The 25,719-nt window shown below is 47.4% G+C and overlaps 1 protein-coding gene across 2 annotated transcripts in view; it reads left to right on the top strand.

The window, feature by feature from the left end:
- Positions 1-25,719, top strand: part of PHACTR3 (phosphatase and actin regulator 3) — a 628,269-nt gene that overhangs the window by 595,489 nt on the left and 7,061 nt on the right. Inside the window, exons 10-11 of one of the 2 annotated variants that reach the window (XM_069243416.1) lie at positions 5,817-5,957; positions 8,658-8,734. In XM_069243416.1, coding sequence (XP_069099517.1) covers positions 5,817-5,957; positions 8,658-8,734 — 218 coding nt within the window. The remainder of the gene's footprint in view (positions 1-5,816; positions 5,958-8,657; positions 8,735-25,719) is intronic. The other variant, XM_069243418.1, reaches the window with a different exon arrangement.

The following is a 25,719-nucleotide window of genomic DNA, read 5'->3' as shown; positions in this document are numbered from 1 at the left end:
TAACCTTTACCTGGTAAAGGTTAGGTGCAAAGTTACTTAGTGTGAGGGCACCCTGGCATTAGCCAAGGTGCCCCCACATTGTTCAGAGCCAATTCCCTGAACTTTGTGAGTGCGGGGACACCATTACACGCGTGCACTACATATAGGTCACTACCTATATGTAGATTCACAATGGTAACTCCGAATATGGCCATGTAACATGTCTATGATCATGGAATTGCCACCTCTATGCCATCCTGGCATAGTTGGCACAATCCCATGATCCCAGTGGTCTGTAGCACAGACCCTGGTACTGCCAAACTGCCCTTCCTGGGGTTTCACTGCAGCTGCTGCTGCTGCCAACCCCTCAGACAGGCATCTGCCCTCCTGGGGTCCAGCCAGGCCTGGCCCAGGATGGCAGAACAAAGAACTTCCTCTGAGAGAGGGTGTGACACCCTCTCCCTTTGGAAAATGGTGTGAAGGCAGGGGAGGAGTAGCCTCCCCCAGCCTCTGGAAATGCTTTCTTGGGCACAGATGTGCCCAATTATGCATAAGCCAGTCTACACCGGTTCAGGGACCCCTTAGCCCCTGCTCTGGCGCGAAACTGGACAAAGGAAAGGGGAGTGACCACTCCCCTGACCTGCACCTCCCCTGGGAGGTGTCCAGAGCTCCTCCAGTGTGCTCCAGACCTCTGCCATCTTGGAAACAGAGGTGCTGCTGGCACACTGGACTGCTCTGAGTGGCCAGTGCCACCAGGTGACGTCAGAGACTCCTGCTGATAGGCTCCTTCAGGTGTTAGTAGCCTATCCTCTCTCCTAGGTAGCCAAACCCTCTTTTCTGGCTATTTAGGGTCTCTGTCTCTGGGGAAACTTTAGATAACGAATGCAAGAGCTCATCCGAGTTCCTCTGCATCTCTCTCTTCACCTTCTGATAAGGAAACGACTGCTGACCGCGCTGGAAGCCTGCAAACCTGCAACATAGTAGCAAAGACGACTACTGCAACTCTGTAACGCTGATCCTGCCGCCTTCTCGACTGTTTTCCTGCTTGTGCATGCTGTGGGGGTAGCCTGCCTCCTCTCTGCACCAGAAGCTCCGAAGAAATCTCCCGTGGGTCGACGGAATCTTCCCCCTGCAACCGCAGGCACCAAAAAGCTGCATTACCGGTCCCTTGGGTCTCCTCTCAGCACGACGAGCGAGGTCCCTCGAATCCAGCGACTCTGTCCAAGTGACCCCCACAGTCCAGTGACTCTTCAGCCCAAGTTTGGTGGAGGTAAGTCCTTGCCTCACCTCGCTGGGCTGCATTGCTGGGAACCGCGACTTTGCAGCTACTCCGGCCTCTGTGCACTTCCGGCGGAAATCCTTTGTGCACAGCCAAGCCTGGGTCCACGGCACTCTAACCTGCATTGCACGACTTTCTAAGTTGGTCTCCGGCGACGTGGGACTCCTTTGTGCAACTTCGGCAAGCACCGTTTCATGCATCCTCGTAGTGCCTGTTTCTGGCACTTCTCCGGGTGCTACCTGCTTCAGTGTGGGCTCTTTGTCTTGCTCGACGTCCCCTCTCTCTTCAGGTCCAAATTGCGACCTCCTGGTCCCTCCTGGGCCCCAGCAGCGTCCAAAAACGCCAAATGCACGATTTGCAGCTAGAAAGGCTTGTTGGCGTTCTTTCGGCGGGAAAACACTTCTGCACGACTCTCCACGGCGAGAGGGATCCGTCCACCAAAGGGGAAGTCTCTAGCCCTTTTCGTTCCTGCAGAAGCCTCAGCTTCTTCTGTCCAGTCGAAGCTTCTTTGCACCCGCAGCTGGCATTTCCTGGGCATCTGCCCATCTCCGACTTGCTTGTGACTTTTGGACTTGGTCCCCTTGTTCCACAGGTACCCTAGATTGGAAATCCACAGTTGTTGCATTGCTGGTTTGTGTCTTTCCTGCATTATTCCTCTAACACGACTTCTTTGTCCTTAGGGGAACTTTAGTGCACTTTGCACTCACTTTTCAGGGTCTTGGGGAGGGTTATTTTTCTAACTCTCACTATTTTCTAATAGTCCCAGCGACCCTCTACAAGGTCACATAGGTGTGGGGTCCATTCGTGGTTCGCCTTCTACTTTTGGAGTATATGGTTTGTGTTGCCCCTATCCCTATGTTTCCCCATTGCATCCTATTGTAACTATACATTGTTTGCACTGTTTTCTAAGACTATACTGCATATTTTTGCTATTGTGTATATATATCTTGTGTAAATTTCCTATCCTCCCACTGAGGGTACACTCTAAGATACTTTGGCATATTGTCATAAAAATAAAGTACCTTTATTTTTAGTATAACTGTGTATTGTGTTTTCTTATGATATTGTGCATATGACACTAAGTGGTACTGTAGTAGCTTCACACGTCTCCTAGTTCAGCCTAAGCTGCTCTGCTAAGCTACCATTATCTATCAGCCTAAGCTGCTAGACACCCTATACACTAATAAGGGATAACTGGGCCTGGTGCAAGGTGCAAGTACCCCTTGGTACTCACTACAAGCCAGTCCAGCCTCCTACACACATTCTCAGCAAGATCCCTTGCTTGATGGAAAGCACAGGAAGCTCACTGAGGCCATTTGCATGCATATTGCTCTAAGTATGCACCTGTATTCTTGGGAAACCAGTGACTCTGTTCTACATCCAGATTTAATCTGCATGTGAACGGCCTGGCGCCCTGCTGGTACCCGCTTCTTTTCCACGCAGTTTCCACTTGCAGCACCTATTGGTTTTAGAGATGAAACGTACTGTAAGATATTCAAATCTGTCTCTTGGAATGCCAGAATTTAACAGGACGGAGCTGCAAGGATAATGCAGAAAGCCTTCTAGGTTTTTCGATATACATTACAGCAGCATTTGTGCCTATAAGAAGCGGGCACAGCCATATAAGTGAAAACACTTCCATTTCAGCCTACAAAGCATTCTTAATGTCCACGTTTATTTGTCAGTTACTTAAGTTTGCGGCTTTACAGTCAGTAGATTTCCACCTGCTAATATTAATTGTGTTCATGTCCGGTTAGAGGGCAACATTTTAAAACAAATCAGCGTTGGTTATGCAAAAGAAACACGAGCGTTTCCAGCAACCAGTCACCCACCACTCTTCCTTATTCTCAAATACCAGACGCACAAAGCACAATCTACATTACCAACATGAAATGGCACCGTTTTCATTCATTTCGTAGTCACTAGCCTATTCAATACACACAGGGGCAGGCCGTTCCACCTTCAGCTGTCTTTGTTAAAGCTATCAAGCGCAGATGGTCATTGCATAGGCACATCCCGTAATAGGCCCCCTTTTACTATGAATCCCCTACATGGTTCATCCATCAGCGCACTAGCAACTGCCGACCAATAGGATTGTGTTTTGGTAGGCTTGAGCGAGAGAGAAACAAAGGTAAGCCAGTTTGTATGAAGGGATCTTGTACAAAATTCACTTTATGGAATGTGCAACCTATTCTTACTTTTTCCATTTCCAACATTTGGGAATGTTATATAGCAAGAAATAAACTGGCCACTTGACACAACATTGGCTGATGTCAAGAAACATTATCTTGCAATCCAGCTCTGAGGGTAGTGACGTGTGCCTTCCCCTTCTCCCAACCCACTGCCAACCTTGCAATAGTAACATGCAGGTTAAAAGAAGACCTAGGGAAATAGGTTTGAGTCTGGGGAAAGAAACAGACACTGAATATGGTCAGGTAACTGCATGGTAAAGCAGCTGGGCTTGATCTGAACTTCAGGAGCACTGATTCCTAGTGGAAAGAAAAGGCTATTAGCACAACTATGGCAGTTGCTTATCACTGACAGTTTGCTTTTTCCATCTCTATTCTAAAATTAAACTGTGTATCTATCTTCCCTGAGCTGAAAAATGAAGTTGGTGTCACTCTGTACACTACTCTGAATTATTATATTTCCCTGTTTAAAGTGAACTACCTTCAATATTATGTGATAACATTCAGTGATTTCATTCTTTGTAACTGGTTGATTACTGCAGAATGAAAAGCGTTTGTTAATATCACATAATTCATTAACGCAATTAGCAATTATATACTTGCTCAAATTAATACATCAATACAATATGTACCATACATGCTCTAATAACATTGCCAGCTTCCAAAAGTCACAGGTTATGAGGGTTACAAAGTTCTAAACAAAAAGTTCTGGCCCCAACAAGTATATATATATATATATATATATCACAATTGCCTAGCACAGATGTAATTGACCACGAGGAATTCATCCTCTAAGCACTCAAGATGGCCACCACCATTTGGAGGCCTCATGGTAGTCCTGTGGCTCTGCAGGACATATAGTTCTTCTTTCCTTCATTCAAGTGTTTAGAGTAGCATGTCTGTATGAGATGCAAGACCTCTGTCCAGGTGCATTCCACCATCATCTTCTGCTCCTGAAGATGTCCATAACCAGGAGGTTTGAAGTTGCACATCTCTGTACGGGATCGGCTCACAGAGGAAAGTGCTTCCTGTGCATTATGACAGCATGAACCATACACACAGTTAAAGGGATGCCTTTTCCTGCTTGGTTAGGAAAATGACCCAATAGGCAGAATCTGTGATTGGGTCCCATTTGTAGGAAGCAGTCTTTTCTTGGCCATAGCCATCTGTTTTTGTAGTGGTCCACGAAGAGGAGACTCACACTCAAGATATGACGATACAGTAGGGATGAAGTCATGTGAGACTCAGAATTGAGAACTATACCTCTTGTAAGACAGAGCTTAAACAGGCAGCATGGAGGTCATTATGAAAACACCAGGCAACTCTAATTTTGACTCCTGAGATTGACTCGTGGGCTGCAGGTGTATGTAAAGTTTTCTCATTTGTAACCATACCACCTGCATTGGCAAGTCAGAAGGACAGTCTCTGTTGAATCCACAGCTTAGGGTGGTGCAAAATGATTGGAAAGGGAACATCGTGGCCACCGGGGCTTGGAGTCATGCTGTCAAAAAAATATATTGTTTAATATGGAGTCTACAACAGCTCCAACTAATAGGAGCCTAAGTAATGACAGGAGGCAAGATCAGTTCATTTTACCCGAAACCTTAGAAGAAGCATGGCCTCAAAGACCATGTGCGAGAGCTACAAGGAATGAGCAAGAAGAGAGGCCTTTCCATGAGACATGCAGGAGCTGCAGAATTTGCTGGATTTAGGGAAAGCTAATCAATTGGACAAGAGAAAGTTATATTGTGATGGAATTAACTCGATGTAAATATCTCTCATACAGTTTGTGTAGGTTGGGAATCAGCAGACACAAAAGTTTGAATATGAAGAAACAGGGTGCAGGTATCTGAAGTAAACTAGATACATCTCGTGGAGGTCAGGGCACACGTCTCTCTCATCTTAGCGTCTATGACATCGACCAGCATTCAAAAGAGAGGTTTGTAGGAAGCAATACAAAAGCTGATGTTCCCAAGGCAGAGATTAACCCATTAGAAAATAAGTAAACTACACCATCCTGGGGAACACAACAAGGCACACCTCTGTCTGTCAGGGTGACTAGAAAGAACACAAGTAAGCGGTAAGGAATTCAGAGGGTACCCAGAAGATCACAGCACACGGGTGTAAACACTCTCTAAGTTATAGAACTTTCCCGAGACAGCCACCTCTTGCTTCAGAAGTCCCTTTCAGACTTGTGTCACATACAACAGCGCAAAACCGAATAATACATTAGTTTACATACAGGCAAAATGTTCAGAAGCGGAGTGGTGCCAGAGTATCAATATCGTCTGATGCAAAATGAATATCATGTTAAGGCCTACCTCTTAACTGTGCATGCGTTTGCGTTTTTGTTCCAATTGTTCTTACAGCTCAATCAGAGGCCGACAGTTGACGAACTTAGAGACAAAAAAATCCTGATTCGATTCAGTGATTATGTGGAAGTGGCAAAAGCACAAGATTATGACAGGCGGGCAGACAAACCATGGACACGGTTGTCAGCAGCAGATAAGGTAGGTCCATAGAGATAAATACTGATTGTAGCCTAGCTTGATACCTAAAGTGACAAGTAACGAATACAGAGTGCGGTAAACTTCAGTGGTTCATAAAGAGAAAATAGTCATTTGGGGTGGGGGTAAATGGAAACACATCATTTGATAAAATATAAGATCTGCCGGATCCATCCAGTTTTCTAATTTCCTTCCTACTCACTTACAGACCACACATGAGCGCCAGCTTTATCTTGCATCCACAATACTGTCCTCTATTCAGCCTTTTCTTCACCATGTCCCCTAATCTTTCCTTCCTAAAAATGCAAACGCTTTAAGGTAATTCCTAATTGTGTTTGAGGCTTTTACAGTCATATTGACAATTGTCTACAGTCGTAATATAACTGCCAATCCAAAGTATGTTTTCAGTGGCACTTAAGTGTCACTCATGGCAAACCTTAATGCGTTGACAACAAGAATGGGATCGAGCATAGTGTGTGAAATGCAGCGGTTGGTGCTTGGTAAGATGATAAGAAAATAGTGAAGTGTTGCTGCTGTATCATTAAAATATGATTATCTCAACTCATTGGTGTGTTAACTCCAAAGGTTTTTGCCCTCACAGTCTATAAGTGGGATGACACATTTGATGTAGTTGCCTGTGTGAATATTAGGACTTCATTCTCTGAAAAACTATTGGTGTATAGTTTTTTTTCTTTTCCTAATGTCTGCTTATATTCTCTTAGCGACCTCATTTTTTGTTTACATTGTCTTTATCTGTATTCTGCCTCCTTAAAATGTAGCATGCTGCTGGAAGAATTCCAAGCAGAATTCGTATAAGATCCGGTATTGGCTTTAAGACACATTTTGCAGCGCTAGAAAGCAGTATACCCGACCTAAGTAAATTATCCTACAAATAACATAGAAGCAAAATCTCTATTTAGGAGACACATTAAAACTGGCTGTAGCCTTTGAAAACAGCCTAACAAAATCAATTGAAAGTCTCAATACCTATAGCCAATATATATTTTTTTAGTCTGTCACCATTGATCCATTCATTCCATCGTTGTGTTTATGCATAAACCCCAATGTTCTGTCCTGGCAATCATGCATGTATCTATTCATCCACCTGCTTCTCTGCGTGCTGTGCATGTGAGTGAGTGTTGCTTGTGGTTAGATGTGTGTTGTCTGAGTACTGAATTGTTCCTCTGTGTTGTTTACGCACCCATATGTGACTCAGTTCCTGTGTTTTTATGTAACTCTGTTGGCCTGTGTGCTGTGTGCTGTGGTAACTATGTTGCTCTATGTGTGTTTATGCGTTTTTATTTGTACAAGCATAGAGGTCTGTACGCGAGGCATTTTCAACTGTCTGTGCATTTATTGTGCGTAAGAGTCTGAACTAAATATCTCTGAATACATGTAATATACAAAAACTAAATGTATTCGATTTGCCAATGTTCTTTATGTTAAAAACCTCCACAGTGTGCCTCGCAACATTTCTCTGTTCTTCCCAGATGCTTGCCAAGCTATTTAGCCATTTTACAGCCATCCAAAATAGCAACAGGGTTTACCTTCCATTTTGGTGACTACTGAGGCCTGACCTCATAGTTTGAACTGGGGAGAGGATATCGCTGTTTGAAGTACAAGACTTGCTGCATTTAACTATAGCCTCAACCTTGTTCAGGGGATGAGTTGAGCTAGGAATAGATTTCTCTCTTTGGAAATGAAGCCCTTGGTACTCCCTATGTCACACTCACTCCTGTACCCTTTTCAGATGTGACTTATTGAACCAATAGCTATCATCAATCCTTCCCCATCACAGAAAAGGAAACCGGGTACCATTTTCTGTACTGTTTGAATAGAAGGTTCTTGAAAATGGCTGTTGATATACATTCAAATGTGGAGGGAATACCAGTGTCAGGCCCAGCCTACCTTAATGAAAGGATTCTGCAATGCTTATCATACAAATGTTAATGTGATAGAATTAAATTTCCCTTTGTAAGTTATTAGGGACTTTGCTCCATGTTCTTACAACGTAGACATTTTAAAAATGGCGACACCCATGAAGTCAGCCCTGGACTTGTTTAGGTTGTTTTTTAACACATCAGTAGACGGTTTACCCTGAGTATCATGTCTGATAATAAATGTTTTGCCTCAGATGTGTATATTTTTAAGTGTAAAACAGGATGTCATACATAGATAGATTCACCTGCATGCAGGGTATGTTTAGTCTCCCATATATTTCCGTTTCTGGCATTACTTGTATTGTTTGAGGCATGGCGCTGGTTAATTACAGCTGTATGATAGTTGAATATGTCTTAATTGGTTCTTACCGGAAATGCTCGCCGTCCGATGCCTGTGCTAACCTATTTGCCAGGTTTAATGTTGATACCTTTTGAATGGGTATGTTTGAGTTTGCATCAGTTCCACTTTTAATTTGCGTGGGCTTCTGTTTGGTATTTGTGCTGGGCTCATTGTCTCATTGTAGGCAGTTCGAGGTGGCTGTGTACATTTATTTTCTAACCTCTTGTTTCTCCTTATTGCTTCGAACAGCCCTTGTAGTTCACCGCATATGAAGCGGCAATGGCAGGTTTACGCGCTGCACCATGATTCACGACTTGTACCCTAATTACTGTTTTTATTATCACTATAAATGTATTATGTCGTGTTCATACAAAAATGCAATGTTTTATTGTTTTATAAGCTCTGTATTCTTTTCAATCCCAGGCAGCCATCCGCAAAGAACTTAACGAATACAAAAGCAATGAAATGGAAGTACATGCCTCAAGCAAGCATTTGACAAGGTCAGAGTTCTTCCAGCACTTTTAAAGGGTGTTACTTTTATTTCGTTCATATAACCCTGCTTCATCCTGTCCCACGACTTCTGCATATGCCGAATATCTCAATCCTTTGTCTCTGTCTATGTACAGTTGTAGTGATCCGAGCCAGGGCAAAAGGCCAGTGAGTATTTATATTTCAGCTGTATCTAAGTATAATGACCACAATAAATAAAATACACGACTGAAAATAAGTGCTGACTTGACTTGTAATTTGAAACATGTTAAGTTCCGAAGGCATGAAGTCAGCAAAGCAGTGAAATCAAGTTTAGCAAAATAATGTTAATAGCCTATTGTATATCTGGGGAGGCAATATTCATGACTACAGGATCTCTTACGACATCCCTAATGGCTCTTCAAAGAATTGTAAGGTGCATTTACCATCCTCTTTGACCTCCCATTTTCAAAATAAAATTAAGAGTGGCAGAACATTTCAGAGACTCAGTTAAAGTACATAACATATATGCAGTAGTTTATGCTCTAAATACAAAAACAATGCCTACATACAATCCATACCAAGATTTCCATACTTATGGCTCCACAAGCCCCTTGTTAAGGGTTTTTGCTCCAGAATGGAAGCAGAAGCTGTGTGAAGCCAAATTTTCACGAAAAAGAGAACTTTCTTTTTTTTTTTTAGCTTTGTGGCTTTCAAGCAGAAACTCAGAATAATGTCATAATCTAAAGACAATGCATCTTTAAAGATTACTTTGTCAGCACCCAAAAAAGAAATTTTTCAAAGACTTTCAGCAATCACAGACGTTTTATCTCATCCTTTTTAGGGCTCCTATTTGTGATGCAGTTGACATGCTTGGATTGCTTTAAAGATTTAAGATAATTTATGAACTAGCCCAAATACATTTTTCTTATACATCCTTTAACCAGTTCTATCCCAGTCTGCCCCCACGGTTTGAGTGGTGGCACTGTTTTATCACAATTATGCTATAAGTCTGTTTCATACTACCCTTGTTGTCTAAAATGAAAGTGTTCTCTTTATGTTAGACCAAGGCCAGACAACCTGAACAGTTTCAGGTTCCATACAGAGGCAATGTTATAAGATAAGGGAGAACATATTAATGTAAACTCCATAAAGGCTGGTTTTGAGCAACATGTGGCTGTTATTCTCCCTCGTCAATTTTTATGGATATGGAAGCATAACTCACTCCAGATGTGGTTACGACCAATGAGAATACAGCTACAGACTGGAATGTCTACTCATCCATTTCATTGGTGGGACAGACAGTCCCTTCTTGCTAATTTCCTGGATTTATGGCTGAAGTTCGCAGAGGTTTCTGTGAGTGCTACTGGAACCTTTGCCTTCAGCTGACGGCCTGAATGGCCGGGGACGGGATTGCTTAACTGGCAATTACGAAGTATTGGACCTGCACCAAAAAATGGGATAATGAATTTAGGGTGATGACATTAAGGGACATGGTTGAAACCTGTTAGTCTTGCAGGTCGCTATGACTTTACCATGGTAGCATAAAAAAGGCTAGATTAGCACGTACGTGAGTTTAGCGGTAGAACTGAAAGCTGAAGCCATGCCTTTTGTTCTGGGTTCAACTGCTGCTAAGCCTCTTGTAGTCATATCCACTGAACTGCATACAATATTCGGATGTTCTCATCTGGCATCTTGGTCCGTCATAAAAAGGAATTGTATTCTTTATGCAGCTTCTCTGAGCTCCTCTGCAAACATTTATAGCTCGTCACATCTGTTTTCTCACTTAGCAACTACGAGTAAAATAGTGGCTAACCCATCTTGTCTGAGGTATAAAACGAGTACCTTACCCATTTAAATGGATCTACAATCCTGGAAGTTTATGCAGTTCGTAGCTATTTTGGGTAGTTAAATTTGCCAAATAGGAAACCGTGCTCAACAAATTAACATGGGTTTATTAGCAGAAATGGAGTAAACACTATGGGCCTGATTTATACTTTTTTGGCAGTGCATTTGCTTCATTTTTTGATGCAAAAACGACGCAAACGTACAAAATCTACGGGCATATATATAGTCTGTTTGCGCCGGATTTGCGTCATTTTTTTTTAGTCAAATCCGGTGCAAACTTAACTCCATAATTTATATTTTGCCGCTAGACATGTCTAAAGTCAAAATATTGGAGTTAAAGTCATTTTTTGCCTGCGGAAAACTACCTTGTATCAATGAGATGCAAGGTAGGCGTTCCCAGGCAAAAAATAACTCTAAGGCCCTAGCGCCTTATTTATCACCCCGTGCAAAAATCACGCATGGGGGGGAGGAGTGGTCAAAAAATGGTGCAAAGCTTGCTTTGCACCATTTTTTAACTCCTGGGTCAGGGCAGACGTTAGGGGACCTGTGGGCCTATTTCCAACGTGGAACACCATGGAATAAGCCCACAGTTGACCTCTCCAGGCCCCAAGGACACCCCCACCCACACCAAAGGGACAGTGGAGGATGGAGGACCCCATCCCAGGAAAGTATAGGTAAGTACAGGTAAGTATTATTTTTTTTTAAGTGCCATTGGGGGCCCTGAAATGGGCCCCCCTACATGGAACTGGGAGCAGTGGCCATGCGCAGGGGACCCTGGTCCCCTGTGCTGGCCATTGGGGTGGGTGGCATGACTCCTGTCTTTTCTAAGTCAGGAGTCATGTGGTATGGATGGTTTTGCTTTAGAAAATGATGCTAGGCTGGTTAGAGTATTTTTTTTTACTCTAACCTGCCTAATGTCATTTTTTGATGCAAAACCCCCTTCTTCCACACCGCCAGCCCCACCCGACTAACGTAATTTAGATTTTTACGCTAGCTTACCCTTTGCACCGACTTGCACCATTCCATAAATATGGTGCCCGGCTGTGTAGGAAGCTGGCCTGGTTTGTAGTGGGTGCCTTGGGTACTTACACCTTATACCAGGTCCAGTTGTACAAGTTACTTACCTTCAGTAACAAAATATCTGGTAGAGACATATTCTAGTTGCAGATTCCTTACCTTTGAATTTCCCCAGGCGTCAGACTGGATCTGAAGAATTTTTCTTTGAGGAGTACCTCTGCACGCCGTCAGGTGGCGTCGCTGGACTCTGCGGGCGTCGTTGGTGTCGTGATGGCATTGCGGTCGTATGTAGGCGCCAACCCAGCACGCTGACCTCGGTTTCCTTTCACGACTTTCCACGCCAGTAGTGTGGAGCCATGAAGAACACTGAAAGTGGTGTGCCAAAACTAGGGCCCTCAAGGGAAGTTCCTGTCCCTAGAAATCAGTTTGCAGTGCAGGGAGGATGGGTGGGTCAGTAAGGAATCGGCAACTAGAATATGTCTTTACCAGATTGTAGGAGGCTGGCCTGGCTTGTAGTGGGTACCAAGGGGTACTTACACTCTGTACCAGGTCCAGTTATCCCTTATTAGTGTAGAAGAGGTGTTTCTAGCAGCTTAGGCTGATAGAAGGTAGCTATAGCAGAGCAGCTTAGGCTGAACTAGGAGACATGCAAAGCTCCTACTATACCACTGGTGTCATATGCACAATATCATAAGAAAACACAATACACAGATGTACTATGACAATATGCCAAAAGTATCTCAGTGAGTACCCTCAGTATGAGGATGCCAAATATACACAAGATATATGTGCACAATACCAAACATATGCAGTAATAGCAAAAGGAAGTAAAGCAAGCAGTGTAAAGTTACAATAGATTGCAATAGGAGCACATAGGTACAGGGGCAACACAAACCATGTACTCCAAAAGTGGAATGTGAATAACGTATGGACCCCAAACCTATGTGAGCTTGTAGAGGGTCGCTGGGACTGTAAGAAAACAGTGAGGGTTAGAAAAATAGCCCACCCCAAGACCCTGAAAAGTAGGTGTAAAGTGCACCTATATTCCCAGAGAGCACAGAAGTCGTGATAGGGGAATTCTGCAAGAAAGAACAACACCAGCAATGCAACAACGATGGATTTCTGGACGAGAGTACCTGTGGAACAAGGGGACCAAGAGTCGCGACAAAGTCGAGATTGGGCAGATGCCCAGGAAATGCCAGCTGAGGGTGCAAAGAAGCTGCCACTGGATGGTAGAAGCTGTGGATTCTACAAGAACGAAGAGGACTAGGAACTTCCCCTTTGGAGGATGGATGTCTCACGTCGTGAAGAAGCTTGCAGAGGTGTTCCCACGCAGAAAGACCGCAAACAAGCCTTGCTAGCTGCAAGGGTTGCGGTTAGGGTTTTTGGATGCTGCTGTGGCCCAGGAGGGACCAGGATGTCGCCAATTGCATGAGGAGACAGAGGGGGCACCCAGCAAGATAGGGAGCCCTCACAGAAGCAGGCAGCACCCGCAGAAGTGCCGGAACAGGCACTACGAAGAGGAGTGAACCGGAGCTCACCCGAAGTCACAAAAGAAGATCCCACAACGCCGGAGGACAACTCAGGAGGTTGTGCACTGCACGTTAGAGTGTCGGGGACCCAGGCTTGGCTGTGCACAAAGGAAATCCTGGAAGAGTGCACAGGAGCCGGAGCAGCTGCAAATCACGTGGTACCCAGCAATGCAGTCTAACGTGGGGAGGCAAGGACTTACCTCCACCAAACTTGGACTGAAGAGTCACTGGACTGTGGGAATCACTTGGACCGAGTTGCTGAGCTCCAGGGACCACGCTCGTTGTGCTGAGAGGGGACCCAGAGGACCAGTGATGCAGTCTTTTGTTGCCTGCGGTTGCAGCGTGAAGATTCCGTCGACCCACGGGAGATTTCTTCGGAGCTTCTAGTGCAGAGAAGAGGCAGACTACCCCCCACAGCATGCACCACCAGGAAAACAGTCGAGAAGGCGGCAGGATCAGCGATACAAGGTTGCAGTAGTCGTCTTTGCTACTTTGTTGCGGTTTTGCAGGCGTCCTGAGCAGTCAGTGGTCGATTCCTTGGCAGAAGATGAAGAGAGAGATGCAGAGGAACTCTGATGAGCTCTTGCATTCGTTATCTAAAGAATTCCCCAAAGCAGAGACCCTAAATAGCCAGAAAAGGAGGTTTGGCTACCTAGGAAGGAGGATAGGCTAGCAACACAGGTAAGAGCCTATCAGAAGGAGTCTCTGACGTCACCTGCTGGCACTGGCCACTCAGGGCAGTCCAGTGTGCCAGCAGCACCTCTGTTTCCAAGATGGCAGAGGTCTGGAGCACACTGGAGGAGCTCTGGGCACCTCCCCTGGGAGGTGCAGGTCAGGGGAGTGGTCACTCTCCTTTCCTTTGTCCAGTTTCGCACCAGAGCAGGGCTGGGGGATCCCTGAACCGGTGTAGACTGGCTTATGCAGAGATGGGCACCATCTATGCCCATCAAAGCATTTCCAGAGGCTGGGGGAGGCTACTCCTCCCCAGCCCTGACACCTTTTTCCAAAGGGAGAGGGTGTAACGCCCTCTCTCAGGAAGTCCTTTGTTCTGCCTTCCTGGGCCAAGCCTGGCTGGACCCCAGGAGGGCAGAAACCTGTCTGAGGGGTTGGCAGTAGCAGCAGCTGCAGTGAAACCCCAGGAAAGGCAGTTTGGCAGTACCTGGGTCTGTGCTAGAGACCCGGGGGATCATGGAATTGTCTCCCCAATGCCAGAATGGCATTGGGGTGACAATTCCATGATCTTAGACATGTTACATGGCCATGTTCGGAGTTACCATTGTGACGCTATACATAGGTAGTGACCTATGTATAGTGCACGCATTTAATGGTGTCTGCGAATTTGCCCTGAACGATGTGGGGGCACCTTGGCTAGTGCCAGGGTGCCCACACACTAAGTAACTTAGCACCCAACCTTTACCAGGTAAAGGTTAGACATATAGGTGACTTATAAGTTACTTAAGTGCAGTGGTAAATGGCTGTGAAATAACGTGGACGTTATTTCACTCAGGCTGCAGTGGCAGGCCTGTGTAAGAATTGTCAGAGCTCCCTATGGGTGGCAAAAGAAATGCTGCAGCCCATAGGGATCTCCTGGAACCCCAATACCCTGGGTACCTCAGTACCATATACTAGGGAATTATAAGGGTGTTCCAGTATGCCAATGTGAATTGGTGAAATTGGTCACTAGCCTGTTAGTGACAATTTGTAAGGAGAGAGCATAACCACTGAGGTTCTGGTTAGCAGAGCCTCAGTGAGACAGTTAGGCATCACACAGGGAACACATACATATAGGTCACAAACTTATGAGCACTGGGGTCCTGGCTAGCAGGGTCCCAATGACACATAACAAACATACTGAAAACATAGGGTTTTCACTATGAGCACTGGGCCCTGGCTAGCAGGATCCCAGTGAGACAGTGAAAACACCCTGACATATACTCACAAACAGGTCAAAAGTGGGGGTAACAAGGCTAGAAAGAGGCTACTTTCTCACACAGATATTTTGTTACCGAAGGTAAGTAACTTGTACATCTGATAGAGACTTCTAGTTGCAGAATCCTTACCTTTGAATAGATACCTGAGCAATACCATCCCCGGTGGTTGGCCTGCGAACTAAGATCACACCAAAAAGTCCTGTAGGACCAAACGGCCAAAGTAGCCGTCCCTTCGGACCTGATTGTCCAGGCAGTAGTGCTTAGTAAAAGTGTGCAGAGATGCCCACGTTGCTGCCTGAGAAATATCCAGTACTGGAACCCCCCTTGCTAACGCTGTTGTAGCAGCAGTAGCTGTGGTGGAATGAGCTCGCAAACCTTCAAGGGGTTGCTTTTTAGCCAGAGCGTAGCACAGCTTGATGCATAAGAGTACCCACCTTGAAATGGTCCTCTCCTGCACCCCCTTCCCCTTCTTTGCACCCACATATCCCACAAAGAGTTGATCATCCACCCAGAAGTCTTTGGTACGATCAATGTAGAACGCCAACGCTCTTTTTGGGTCCAGACAGTGGAGTCTCTCCTCTTCATGAGAGGGATGTGGGGGTGCATAAAAGGTAGGCAAGGTGATGGACTGTCCGACATGGAAGGGTGTCACTACCTTGGGTAGAAAAGAAGCCCTTGTGCAAGCACCACTTTGTCAGGGTGTATGGCAAGCAAAGGTGGCTTAGATGACAGCGCCTGGAGTTCACTAACTCTGCAAGCAGAAGTAATGGCGACTAGAAAGACAGTTTTTATAGTTAAGAGCCTTAGAGGACAGTTGTGAAGCGGTTCAAATGGGGTACAAATAAGGTAAGTTAAGACCAGGTTGAGATCCCATTGGGGCATGATGAATGGGATAGGAGGAAAAAGATGTGTGAGGCCTTTAAGAAACCTCCCAACTATAGGAGATTTAAATAAAGAAGGCTGATCAGGTAACCATAAGAAAGCAGAGATAGCAGAGAGTTATCCCTTAAGAGTGCCCAAGGTGGAACCCTGCTGGGCAAGGGAAAGAATATAGAGAAGGACCTGAGATGGAGGAGCAGATAGAGGATCAACAGAATTGTCGTTGCACCATACCACAAATTTCTTCCAACGACAGGCATATACAGTTTTGGTTGAGGGACGCCTGGCTGCTGCCAAGATAACGTCACAGACTTTGGTTAGCAAGTCGAAAGACGTCAACTGTCGCCGCTCAATCTCCACGCAAGAAGCCGCAGAGTTGACAGGTTTGGGTGGAGGACCTTCGCCTGCTGCTGCGACAGAAGTTCCTCCCGAAGAGGCAGTCTGATCGGAGGAGCTATGGCCATGTTCAAGAGCTCGGGATACCAGACTCTTCGTGCCCAGTCCGGAGCCACCAGTATTACTTGGGCCCGGTCTTGCCTGAGCTTCTTCAGAACTCTGGGCAGAAGTGGTATTGGCGGGAAGGCGTACAGGAGGCCTGAGTTCCACTCACGACGAAAAGCGTTGCTGAGCGAGTGCCGCCTTGGAAACTCCAATGCGCGAAACAGCTGACATTGCGCGTTCTTTACAGAGGCGAACAAGTCTAACCAAGGTTCTCCCCATTGCAGGAAGAGATCTTGCGCCACCTCGGATAGAGACAACATTCGTGGTTGACCATGCATTGTCGGCTGAGTTTGTCTGCTCTGGCATTCAAGGAGCCTGCCAGGTGCTGAACCACCAGGTAAATGCCCTGATGTTTCAGCTAAGTCCAGAGGCGAAGAGCCTCTTGAAAAAGGGTCCACGACCCAACTCTGCCTTGTTTGTTGCAATACCACATGGTGGTGGTGTTGTCTGTGAACACCTGCACTGCTTTCCCCTTCAGAGAGGGACGAAATGCTTTCAATGCTAGTCGAATCGCTTGCAGCTCCAGAAAATTGTTATGGAGACCGGTTTCCGCCAGAGACCAGATACCTCTGATCTCTGCCTCTCCCATGTGGCCACCCCATCCCAGAAGTGATGCATCTGTCACGATCATAAGATCTGTTTGGGAAGAGGAGAGGGATCTGCCCTTGATCCAATCCTTATTCGTTAACCACCACTGCAGGTCTTTCACAGTCCCTTCCGAGATCTGGACCTTGTCGGAGAGATTCCCCTGATGCTGTGCCCACTGGAACTTCAGGTCCCACTGCAGAGCCCGCATATGCCATCTGGCATTTTGAACCAGCAGGATGCAGGAGGCCATGAGGCCCAGCAGCCTCAGAGTCATTCTCACCGAAATCCATGATATAGGCTGAAACATCAGTATCATCGCCCGAATATCCTGGACTCGCTTTTTGGGAAGATATGCCTGAAACTGCACTGTATCCAGAACAGCCCTGATGAAGGGGAGCGTCTGAGAAGGAGTCAGGTGTGACTTCGGCACGTTGATAGTGAACCCCAGCAAATGCAAAAGGTTCACTGTAGTCTGGAGGTGGGAGACGACTGTCTGGGGCGAGTTCGCCTTCAACAGCCAATCGTCGAGGTAGGGGAAGACTGGGACCCCTAACCTGCGCAGATGAGCTACCTCCACTTCCATCACTTTCGTGAACACCCGAGTGGCACTGGTAAGGCCAAAGGAGAGCACGGTAAACTGAAAGTGCTTGTGACCTACCGCTAACCGTAGGTAACGCCAGTGGGCCGGCAAGATGGGAATATGGAAGTATGCGTCTTGAAAGTCCAACGCTACCATCCAGTCTCCAGGATCCAGGGCAGATAGGACCTGAGCCAATGTTAACATTTTGAACTTCTCCTTTTTTAGGGAGAGAATGAGGGACCGAAGATCTAATATAGGTCGAAGACCTTTGTCCTTTTTCAGAACCAGAAAGTAGCGGGAATAGCAACCTCGACCTACTTCTGGCATAGGAACCCTCTATGTAGCTCCTTTGGCCAAAAGGGCTTGGACTTCCTCGCTGAGAAGCGCCTTATGATCCTCCGATATCTGGCTGTATGAAGGTGGCATGGCTGGAGGAGATGTCTCGAAGGGGAGGGAGTAGCCCCTTTGGACAATTTGGAGTACCCACCTGTCTGAGGTAATGGCTTGCCATTGGGGCAGGTGAAAGCGTACCCACGGACTAGGAAGGCTTGGAGGCTGAGGAGGGGCCGGGGGTGGACTGGGTAACCCGCTGGCTCCCTGATCTCCAGGAGCATGGGATCCCACATCTGCAGCCGCGCAGGGGCTGTACAACATGCGCGTGTCTGTGGCCAGGTGGAAAAGGACGCAGTTGGGTGCCCCTCCTGTAGCCACGAAAGGGGCGAAAGGCGGACTGCTGGGGTCTAGGTGCAGGAGCGAGGCCAAGGGACCGGGCCGTGGCTCGGGAATCCTTAAAACGCTTGAGCGCCGAGTCCGCCTTGTCTCCAAAGAGACGTGTGCCATCAAAGGGCATGTCCATCTAGGATTGCTGGACATCCCCCGAAAAGCCAGACGTTCTCAGCCAGGCGTGGCGTCTCAATGCCACCATCGATGCAACCGATCTGCCCAGAGAGTCAGTCATATCCAGTCCACAACGAATCATGAACTTAGCTGCATCCCTCCCATCTGTTACGGCTTGGGACAGGACAGCCCGGGCCTCCTCCGGAACTGCAGGCAGCACTTGGGCGACCGTATCCCAGAGAGTATGGGAATAGTAGCCCAAAAGGCATGCAGTGTTCATGGACCGCAGCGCTAGCCTGTTGGAAGAAAACAACTTCTTCCCCAAATTATCCAGTCTTTTTGATTCCCTATCTGGGGGGTGCGGCAGGGAATTCACCAGATGAGAAAGAAGCCTGGATGACAAGGCTCTCAGGCGTGGGGTGTTTGGTCAGGAATTTTGGGTCTGACGGTGCAGGCCGATGGCGGCGGGCAATCGTCCTTTTCACAGGAGCCCCTGTGCTGGGTTTGGACCAAGTGCCCAAAAGGACGTCTGTCAATGCTTCATTGAAGGGTAAAAGGGGCTTGGAGCCTGGTTTAAGCACGTCGGATAGGATGTTAGACCTAACCTCCACTGAAGGAAGCTCGAGGTCCAAGACCTCAGCCGCCCTTCTCACCACCACAGAGTAAGAAGCACCCTCCTCCATTGCCACGCTAGGAGGAGAGAGCATAGCAGTGTCAGGGGAGGTGTCTAGTCCACTGGCATCACCCAAATCCTGCACCCAGTCCATTTGTGGGTCAAGCTGGTATTCTAAAGAGTCCAGCGACCCCTCCATACTCTCCCCGTATCCATACCTACAAGAATAAGGGTCTGGATCAACCCTGGGACCAGGAGAGCCCATAGAGAAAGGAATCAGTGTCGATCAATGTTGTTTCGGCTCTGGGTCGTCGGTTATGAGTATGGGATCAACGTTGATTGTGGGCCCCACCGACGTCGGAGCGTCGACATTTGACCCGACGCTGGGGAAGGTCACCGTAGCACGACCGGCGTCGGGATGGATCCGCGATTGGATCCGGAGGGGCCCTCCGGAGCCCAGGCCGAAGCCAAGAGCTTCGAAACAGAAGGGACCCCAACCGACTCACCTGTGCCCAAAGGCTCCAAAGGTGGGTCGGACCGCCCAAAAATGAGGCGCATGGGCTCGTAAATCTCTTTGAGTTGGGCGGGGGTCGCTCCGTCTCCCGGGAAGTCAGGGAATCGCAGAGCCGACCCAGAAGAAGACTCCACTGATGCAGACCTAGAGCATCGATGTCCTTCCCGCGCCGTATCATCCGATCGAAGGGGTGAAGTCATAGAACGCTTGTCCTTCTTCGACTTCTTCTTCTTGTGACCCGAATGTCCTGATGACTTGGAGGACAAAGAGTGGTGGTGACTCCGGGGCCGATCTCAAGACCTTCCTCTCGAACGGGACAGTGAGCACCGCGGAGTCGTGTGTCAGGCTGCCATGAGCTTTAGGGACCGCTCCCTCAAAGCCTTCGGGTTCATGGCCCGACATTCGGAGCATGACTTTGGGTCGTGATCGTGCTCCAAACACCATATGCACACGAGGTGCGGATCCGTCATTGACATAGTTCGGTGACAGGAGTCGCAGGGCTTGAATCTGTTCTTGCGGGACATCCCTCGATGCTTTCACGAACTCGTCAAAAATACAACAAAAACGTCGACGTAGTAAAAAAATGACTGAGGTAGCTCTTCTCTGGATCTGCGCGTAGACTGGCGCGGAAAAGAAAGAACTGACGTCAGCGCACCAGGGTGGCGCCTATATACGACCGCGACGTCATCACGGCGAGTACGATGCCAACAACGCCCGCGGAGTCGACCAACGCCACCTGACGGCGCACAGAGGTACTGCTAGAAGAAAAATTCTCTGGATCCAGTCTGACGCCTGGGGAAATTCAAAGATAAGGAATCTGCAGCTAGAAGTCTCTATCAGATATCCCTTATTAGTGAAATGTAGTAGTGTTCTAGCAGCTTAGGCTGATAGAGGTAGCTGTAGCAGAGCAGCTTAGGCTGAACTAGGAGACATGCAAAGCTCCTGCAATCCCACTATAGTTACACAGTACTTATACACAATAAAAGACAATACTCAGTGTTACCAAAAATAAAGGTACTTTTTTTTTGTTACACAAGGCCAAAAATATCTTAGAGGCAATACTCCTTCTGGAGGTAAGTATTATGCACAATACGTACATTAGACACCAAAATAAGGTAAGTAAATAGTCATTGGGTATTGCAAACAATACAAAAATACCATAGAATACAATAGGAAGAAATATGTCTAAGGGCAACACAAACCATATACTAAGAAAGTGGAATGAGAATCATGAATTCCCCCCTAGACAAGTGTAGTGTGTAGAGAATCGCTGGGGGAGTAAGAAAACCACAAAGGTGAGTAGAATACCCCACCTAGAGCCCAGGAAAGTAGGAGTAAAGTACTGCAAGTTTCCTTAGGACATCTACAGTCATGATTAGAGTTATTGCAAGAACCAAGCAAGACTGCAAGCAACAAATGGTGGGTTCCTGGACCTGAAGACCTGTAAAGAGAGGAGACCAATGCCAGAAGTCACAGAAGATTCCAGGAAGGACAGGAGCCCCTGCCAACCCCGAAGATGGTGCAAAACAGGATTCTCCGGTTGGAAGAAGTATGCAGAAGAGCACCAAAGAAGATGGTTGCGGGTTCCTGCATGACGCAAAGGATGTCCCACGTGGAGATGTTGGATGCAGGTGAGTTGCAGCACTGGATTCGTCCAACAAGCCTTGGTTCAAGCAATGTCGCAGATTGCGTCAAAATGGCGATACCTGGACCCAGGAGAGACCTGGGGGCATCAACTCGGACTGAGGAAGCAGAGGGGGCTCCCAACACTGGAGGGAACCCACAGATGACCAGGCAGCACCCAAAGAGGTCCTAGGACACAGGGATAAAGAAGGTGCAAATTGCGGTTGCTGCTGCACTACAAAAGAAGGTCCCACGCCGCTGGAGAACAACTCAGCGAGTTGAGCTTCGCAGGATAGAGTGCTGGTACCTTGGCCAGGCTGTGCACGAAGGATTCTTGCAAATAGTGCACAGAGGCCTCAGGAGGTGAAGATGACGCAGTGCACAGGGGTACTGTTGCAAACGGGGAAAGCAAGCTCTTACCTTCTCCAAATTTGGACAGCAGGACCTTAGAACAGTCTGTGTCGAAGGGGTCTACCAACTGTGTTCCAAGGAGCACGCTCGTCTCCAGGAGAGGAGTCCAAGAGAACCGGTCATCGTCTTAAAAGGTGCCTGCTGAAGCAGGGAAGTGACTCAGTCACTCCACGGGAGATTTCTTCAGTCCTTCTGGTGCATGGTGAAGGCAGGGAGTCCCCAGAGCGTGCAAACCATGGAAACTGTTGCAGAGTCAAAGTAGCCCTTCTGGATACTTTGTTGCAGTTACAGCAGTTACTGGAGCAGTCTGCAGTTGATCCGAGGTCAAAGGATGAAGCAGTGGTTGCAGAGGATTCCTGATGGAAACTTGCAAGCAAAATCTGAAGAGGAACCCACAGGAGAGACCCTAAATAGCCCTGAGAGGGGGATTGGCTTCCTTCCTAACCAGGTGTGCATCTATCCGGAGGGGTCTCTGATCAGAGAACCAGCACCTCAGGGAGGACTCCCCGGTGACTGCGAGCCCGTGAGTAACCAAAGACGACCCCCCTTAGCCCCCACAGCGACGCCTGCAGAGCGATTCCAGAGGCTCCCCCTGACCGCGACTGCCTGTAACAAGGGACCTGACGCCTGAACCTACACTGCACCTGCAGCCCCCAGGACCTAAAGGAACCGAAATTCAGTGCAGGAGTGACCCCCAGGTGACCCTCTGCCTATCCCAGGTGGTGGCTGTCCTGAGAAGCCCCCCTTGTGCCTGCCTGCACCGCTAGAGTGACCCCCGGGTCTCTGCATTGTTTTCTATTTAACCTGACGGCTGCTTTGCACACTGCACCCAGCTGCCCCTGTGCCGCTGAGGGTGTGTTTTGTGTGCCTACTTGTGTCCCGCCCATTGCTCTGCAAAACCCCCCTGGTCTGCCCCGAGGACGCAGGTACTTACCTGCTGGCAGACTGGAACCGGAGCACCCCTGTTCTCCACAGGCGCCTATGTGTTTTCGGCACCTCTTTGACCTCTGCACCTGACCGGCCCTGAGCTGCTGGTGTGGTAACTTTGGGGTTGCTTGAACCCCCAACGGTGGGCTGCCTATGCCCCAGAACTAAGACTGGTAAGTGTTTTACTTTCCTCCTAATCTAACCTTTACTTACCTCCCCCAGGAACTGTTGATTTTTGCACTGTGTCCACTTTGAAAATAGCTTATTGCCATTTTTACAAAGACTGTATATGATATTGCTTTTATTCAAAGTTCCTAAAGTATCTAAGTGAAGTACCTTGCATTTAAAGTGTTTACTGCAAACCTTGAACCTGTAAACTAAGAAAAGATATTTTTCAATATAAAAACCTATTGGCCTGGAGTAAGTCTTTGAGTGTGTGTTCCTCATTTATTGCCTGTGTGTGTACAACAAATGCTTAACACTACCCTCTGATAAGCCTACTGCTTGACCACACTACCACAAAATAGAGCATTAGAAGTATCTAATTTGGCCACTATTGTACCTCTAATGGGAACCCTTGGACTCTGTGCACACTATTTCTTACTTTGAAATAGTATATACAGAGCCAACTTCCTACATTGGTGGATCAGCGGTGGGGTCTAAGACTTTGCATTTGCTGGACTACTCAGCCAATACCTGATCACACGACTAAATTCCAAAAATTGTCATTAGAAACTGATTTTTGCAATTTGAGCTATTTTTATAAAAAAATTTAAGTCCTGCTAGGGCCTTGTGTAAGTCCCTGTTAGCATTTCTTTTAGAGTTTAAAAGTTTTGTAAAAGTTTGGATTAAGTTCAAGAAATAGTTTTAGATTCTTAAAAAGTATCCCAACTGTTAGAAAAGTAATGTCTAGCACAGAAGAGATGGTGGTGGAACTCAACCTCACCCCTTACCTGCATCTAGGGATGTCAGAGTTAAGGACTCTCTGTAAACTAAAAAATATAAAGACTGGGTCAAACCCTACCAACGTTAAGCTCCAGGAGCTTTTGGCAGAGTTTGCAAGAGGCCACCCCTCTGAGGATAACCCTACAGAGGGGGAAGCTAGTGACCAGGAGGATGATTCCCTCCCTCCTGTCCTAGTTAGGGAGGCCAGGGTCCCTCAAACCCTGACTCCAAAAGTGATTGTCAGAGATACTGGTTCTTCCACAGGGGAGAACAGTAACTGTGGAAGCATTGAGGGCAGCCTCAATGAAGATGACCTCCTGTTAGCCAGGATGGCCAAAAGATTGGCTTTGGAGAGACAGCTCCTGGTCATAGAGAGGGAAAGACAAGAGATGGGTCTAGCTCCCATCAATGGCGCCAGCAACATAAATAGGGTCAGAGAAAGTACTGACATGCTAAAAATCCCCAAAGGGATTGTAACAAAATATGAAGATGGTGATGACATCACCAAATGGTTCAGAGCTTTTGAGAGGGCTTGTGCAACCAGAAAGGTAAACAGATCGCACTGGGGTGCTCTCCTTTGGGAAATGTTCACTGGAAAGTGTGGGGATAGACTCATCACACTCTCTGGTAAAGATGCAGAATCCTATGACCTCATGAAGGCTACCCTGGTTGAGAGCTTTGGATTCACAACTGAGGAGTACAGGATTAGGTTCAGGGGGGCTCAAAAATCCTCGAGCTAGACCTGGGTTGATTTTGTTGACATCTCAGTCAAAACACTAGATGGTTGGATTAATGGCAGTGGTGTAAATGATTATGATGGGCTGTATAACTTGTTTATGAAGGAACACCTTTTAAGTAATTGTTTCAATTATAAACTGCATCAGCATCTGGTAGACCTAGGTCCAATATCTCCCAAGAATTGGGAAAGAAGGCAGACCACTGGGTCAAGACAAGGGTGACCAAGACTTCCACAGGGGGTGACCAAAAGAAAGGGGTCACAAAGCCTCTCTAGGGAAGAGTGTTGAGACATCCAAGGGAAAAAGTAAAGAGTCCTCTACATGGCCCCACAAACCTGCTGGGTCCAAAGCCTCTTCACAATCCTCATTTGGGTACAAGGGTAAAAACTTTGATCCCAAAAAGGCCTGGTGTCGCAGCTGTAGTCAGCATGGACACCAAACTGGAGACAAGGCCTGTCCCACTGAAAACTGGGAAGTTTGGTATCAAACTTCTCAGCACAATAAATGCACACTGATGCCAGTGTGCAATTTATTGTAACATACACCCAGAGGGCATCTTAGAGATGCCCCCTGAATACCAATCTGACTTCTAGTGTAGGCTGACCAGTTTCTGCCAGCCTGCCACACACCAGACATGTTGCTGGCCACATGGGGAGAGTGCCTTTGTCACTCTGTGGCCTGGAACAAAGCCTGTACTGGGTGGAGGTGCTTCTCACCTCCCCCTGCAGGAACTGTAACACCTGGCGGTGAGCCTCAAAGGCTCACCCCTTTTGTTACAGCGGCCCAAGGCATCCCACCTACTAGTGGAGATGCCCGGCCCTCCGGCCACTGCCCCCACTTTTGGTGGGAAGGCTGGAGGAGATAATGAAAAAAAATAAGGAGGAGTCACCCACCAGTCAGGACAGCCCCTAAGGGGTCCTGAGTTGAGGTGACCCCTGCCTTTAGAAATCCTCCATCTTGAGTTTGGAGGACTCCTCCAATAGGATTAGAGATGTGCCCCCCTCCCCACAGGGAGGAGGCACCAAGAAGGTGTAACCACCCTCAAGGACAGTAGCCATTGGCTACTGCCCTCCCAGACCTAAACACACCCCTAAATTTAGTATTTAGGGGCACCCCAGATCTCAGGAAATCAGATTCCTGCAACCTGAAGAAACACGAAGGACTGCTAACCTACAAGCCTGCAGAGAAGGAGGAAGACAACAACTGCTTTGGCCCCAGCCCTACCGGCCTGTCTCCAACTTCGAAAACCTGCAACCAGCAGCGCATCCAACAGGGACCAGCGACCTCTGAAGCCTCAGAGGACTGCCCTGTACTGAAGGACCAAGAAACTTCCGTGAACAGCGGCCCTGTTCAAAACCAGCTACTTCTTTGCAACAAAGAAGCAACTTCCAAAGACTGCACATTTCCCGCCGGAAGCGTGAGACTTCTCCCTCTGCACCCGACGCCCCCGGCTCGAGATTCAGAGAACCAACACCTCAGGGAGGACTCCCTGGCGACTGCGAGCCAGTGAGTAACCAGAGAGGACCCCCCTGAA

The sequence above is a fragment of the Pleurodeles waltl genome, chromosome 7 (assembly GCF_031143425.1).
Source record: "Pleurodeles waltl isolate 20211129_DDA chromosome 7, aPleWal1.hap1.20221129, whole genome shotgun sequence".
Taxonomy (NCBI): Eukaryota; Metazoa; Chordata; class Amphibia; order Caudata; family Salamandridae; genus Pleurodeles; species Pleurodeles waltl.
This window is presented reverse-complemented; position numbering and strand designations above follow the sequence as displayed.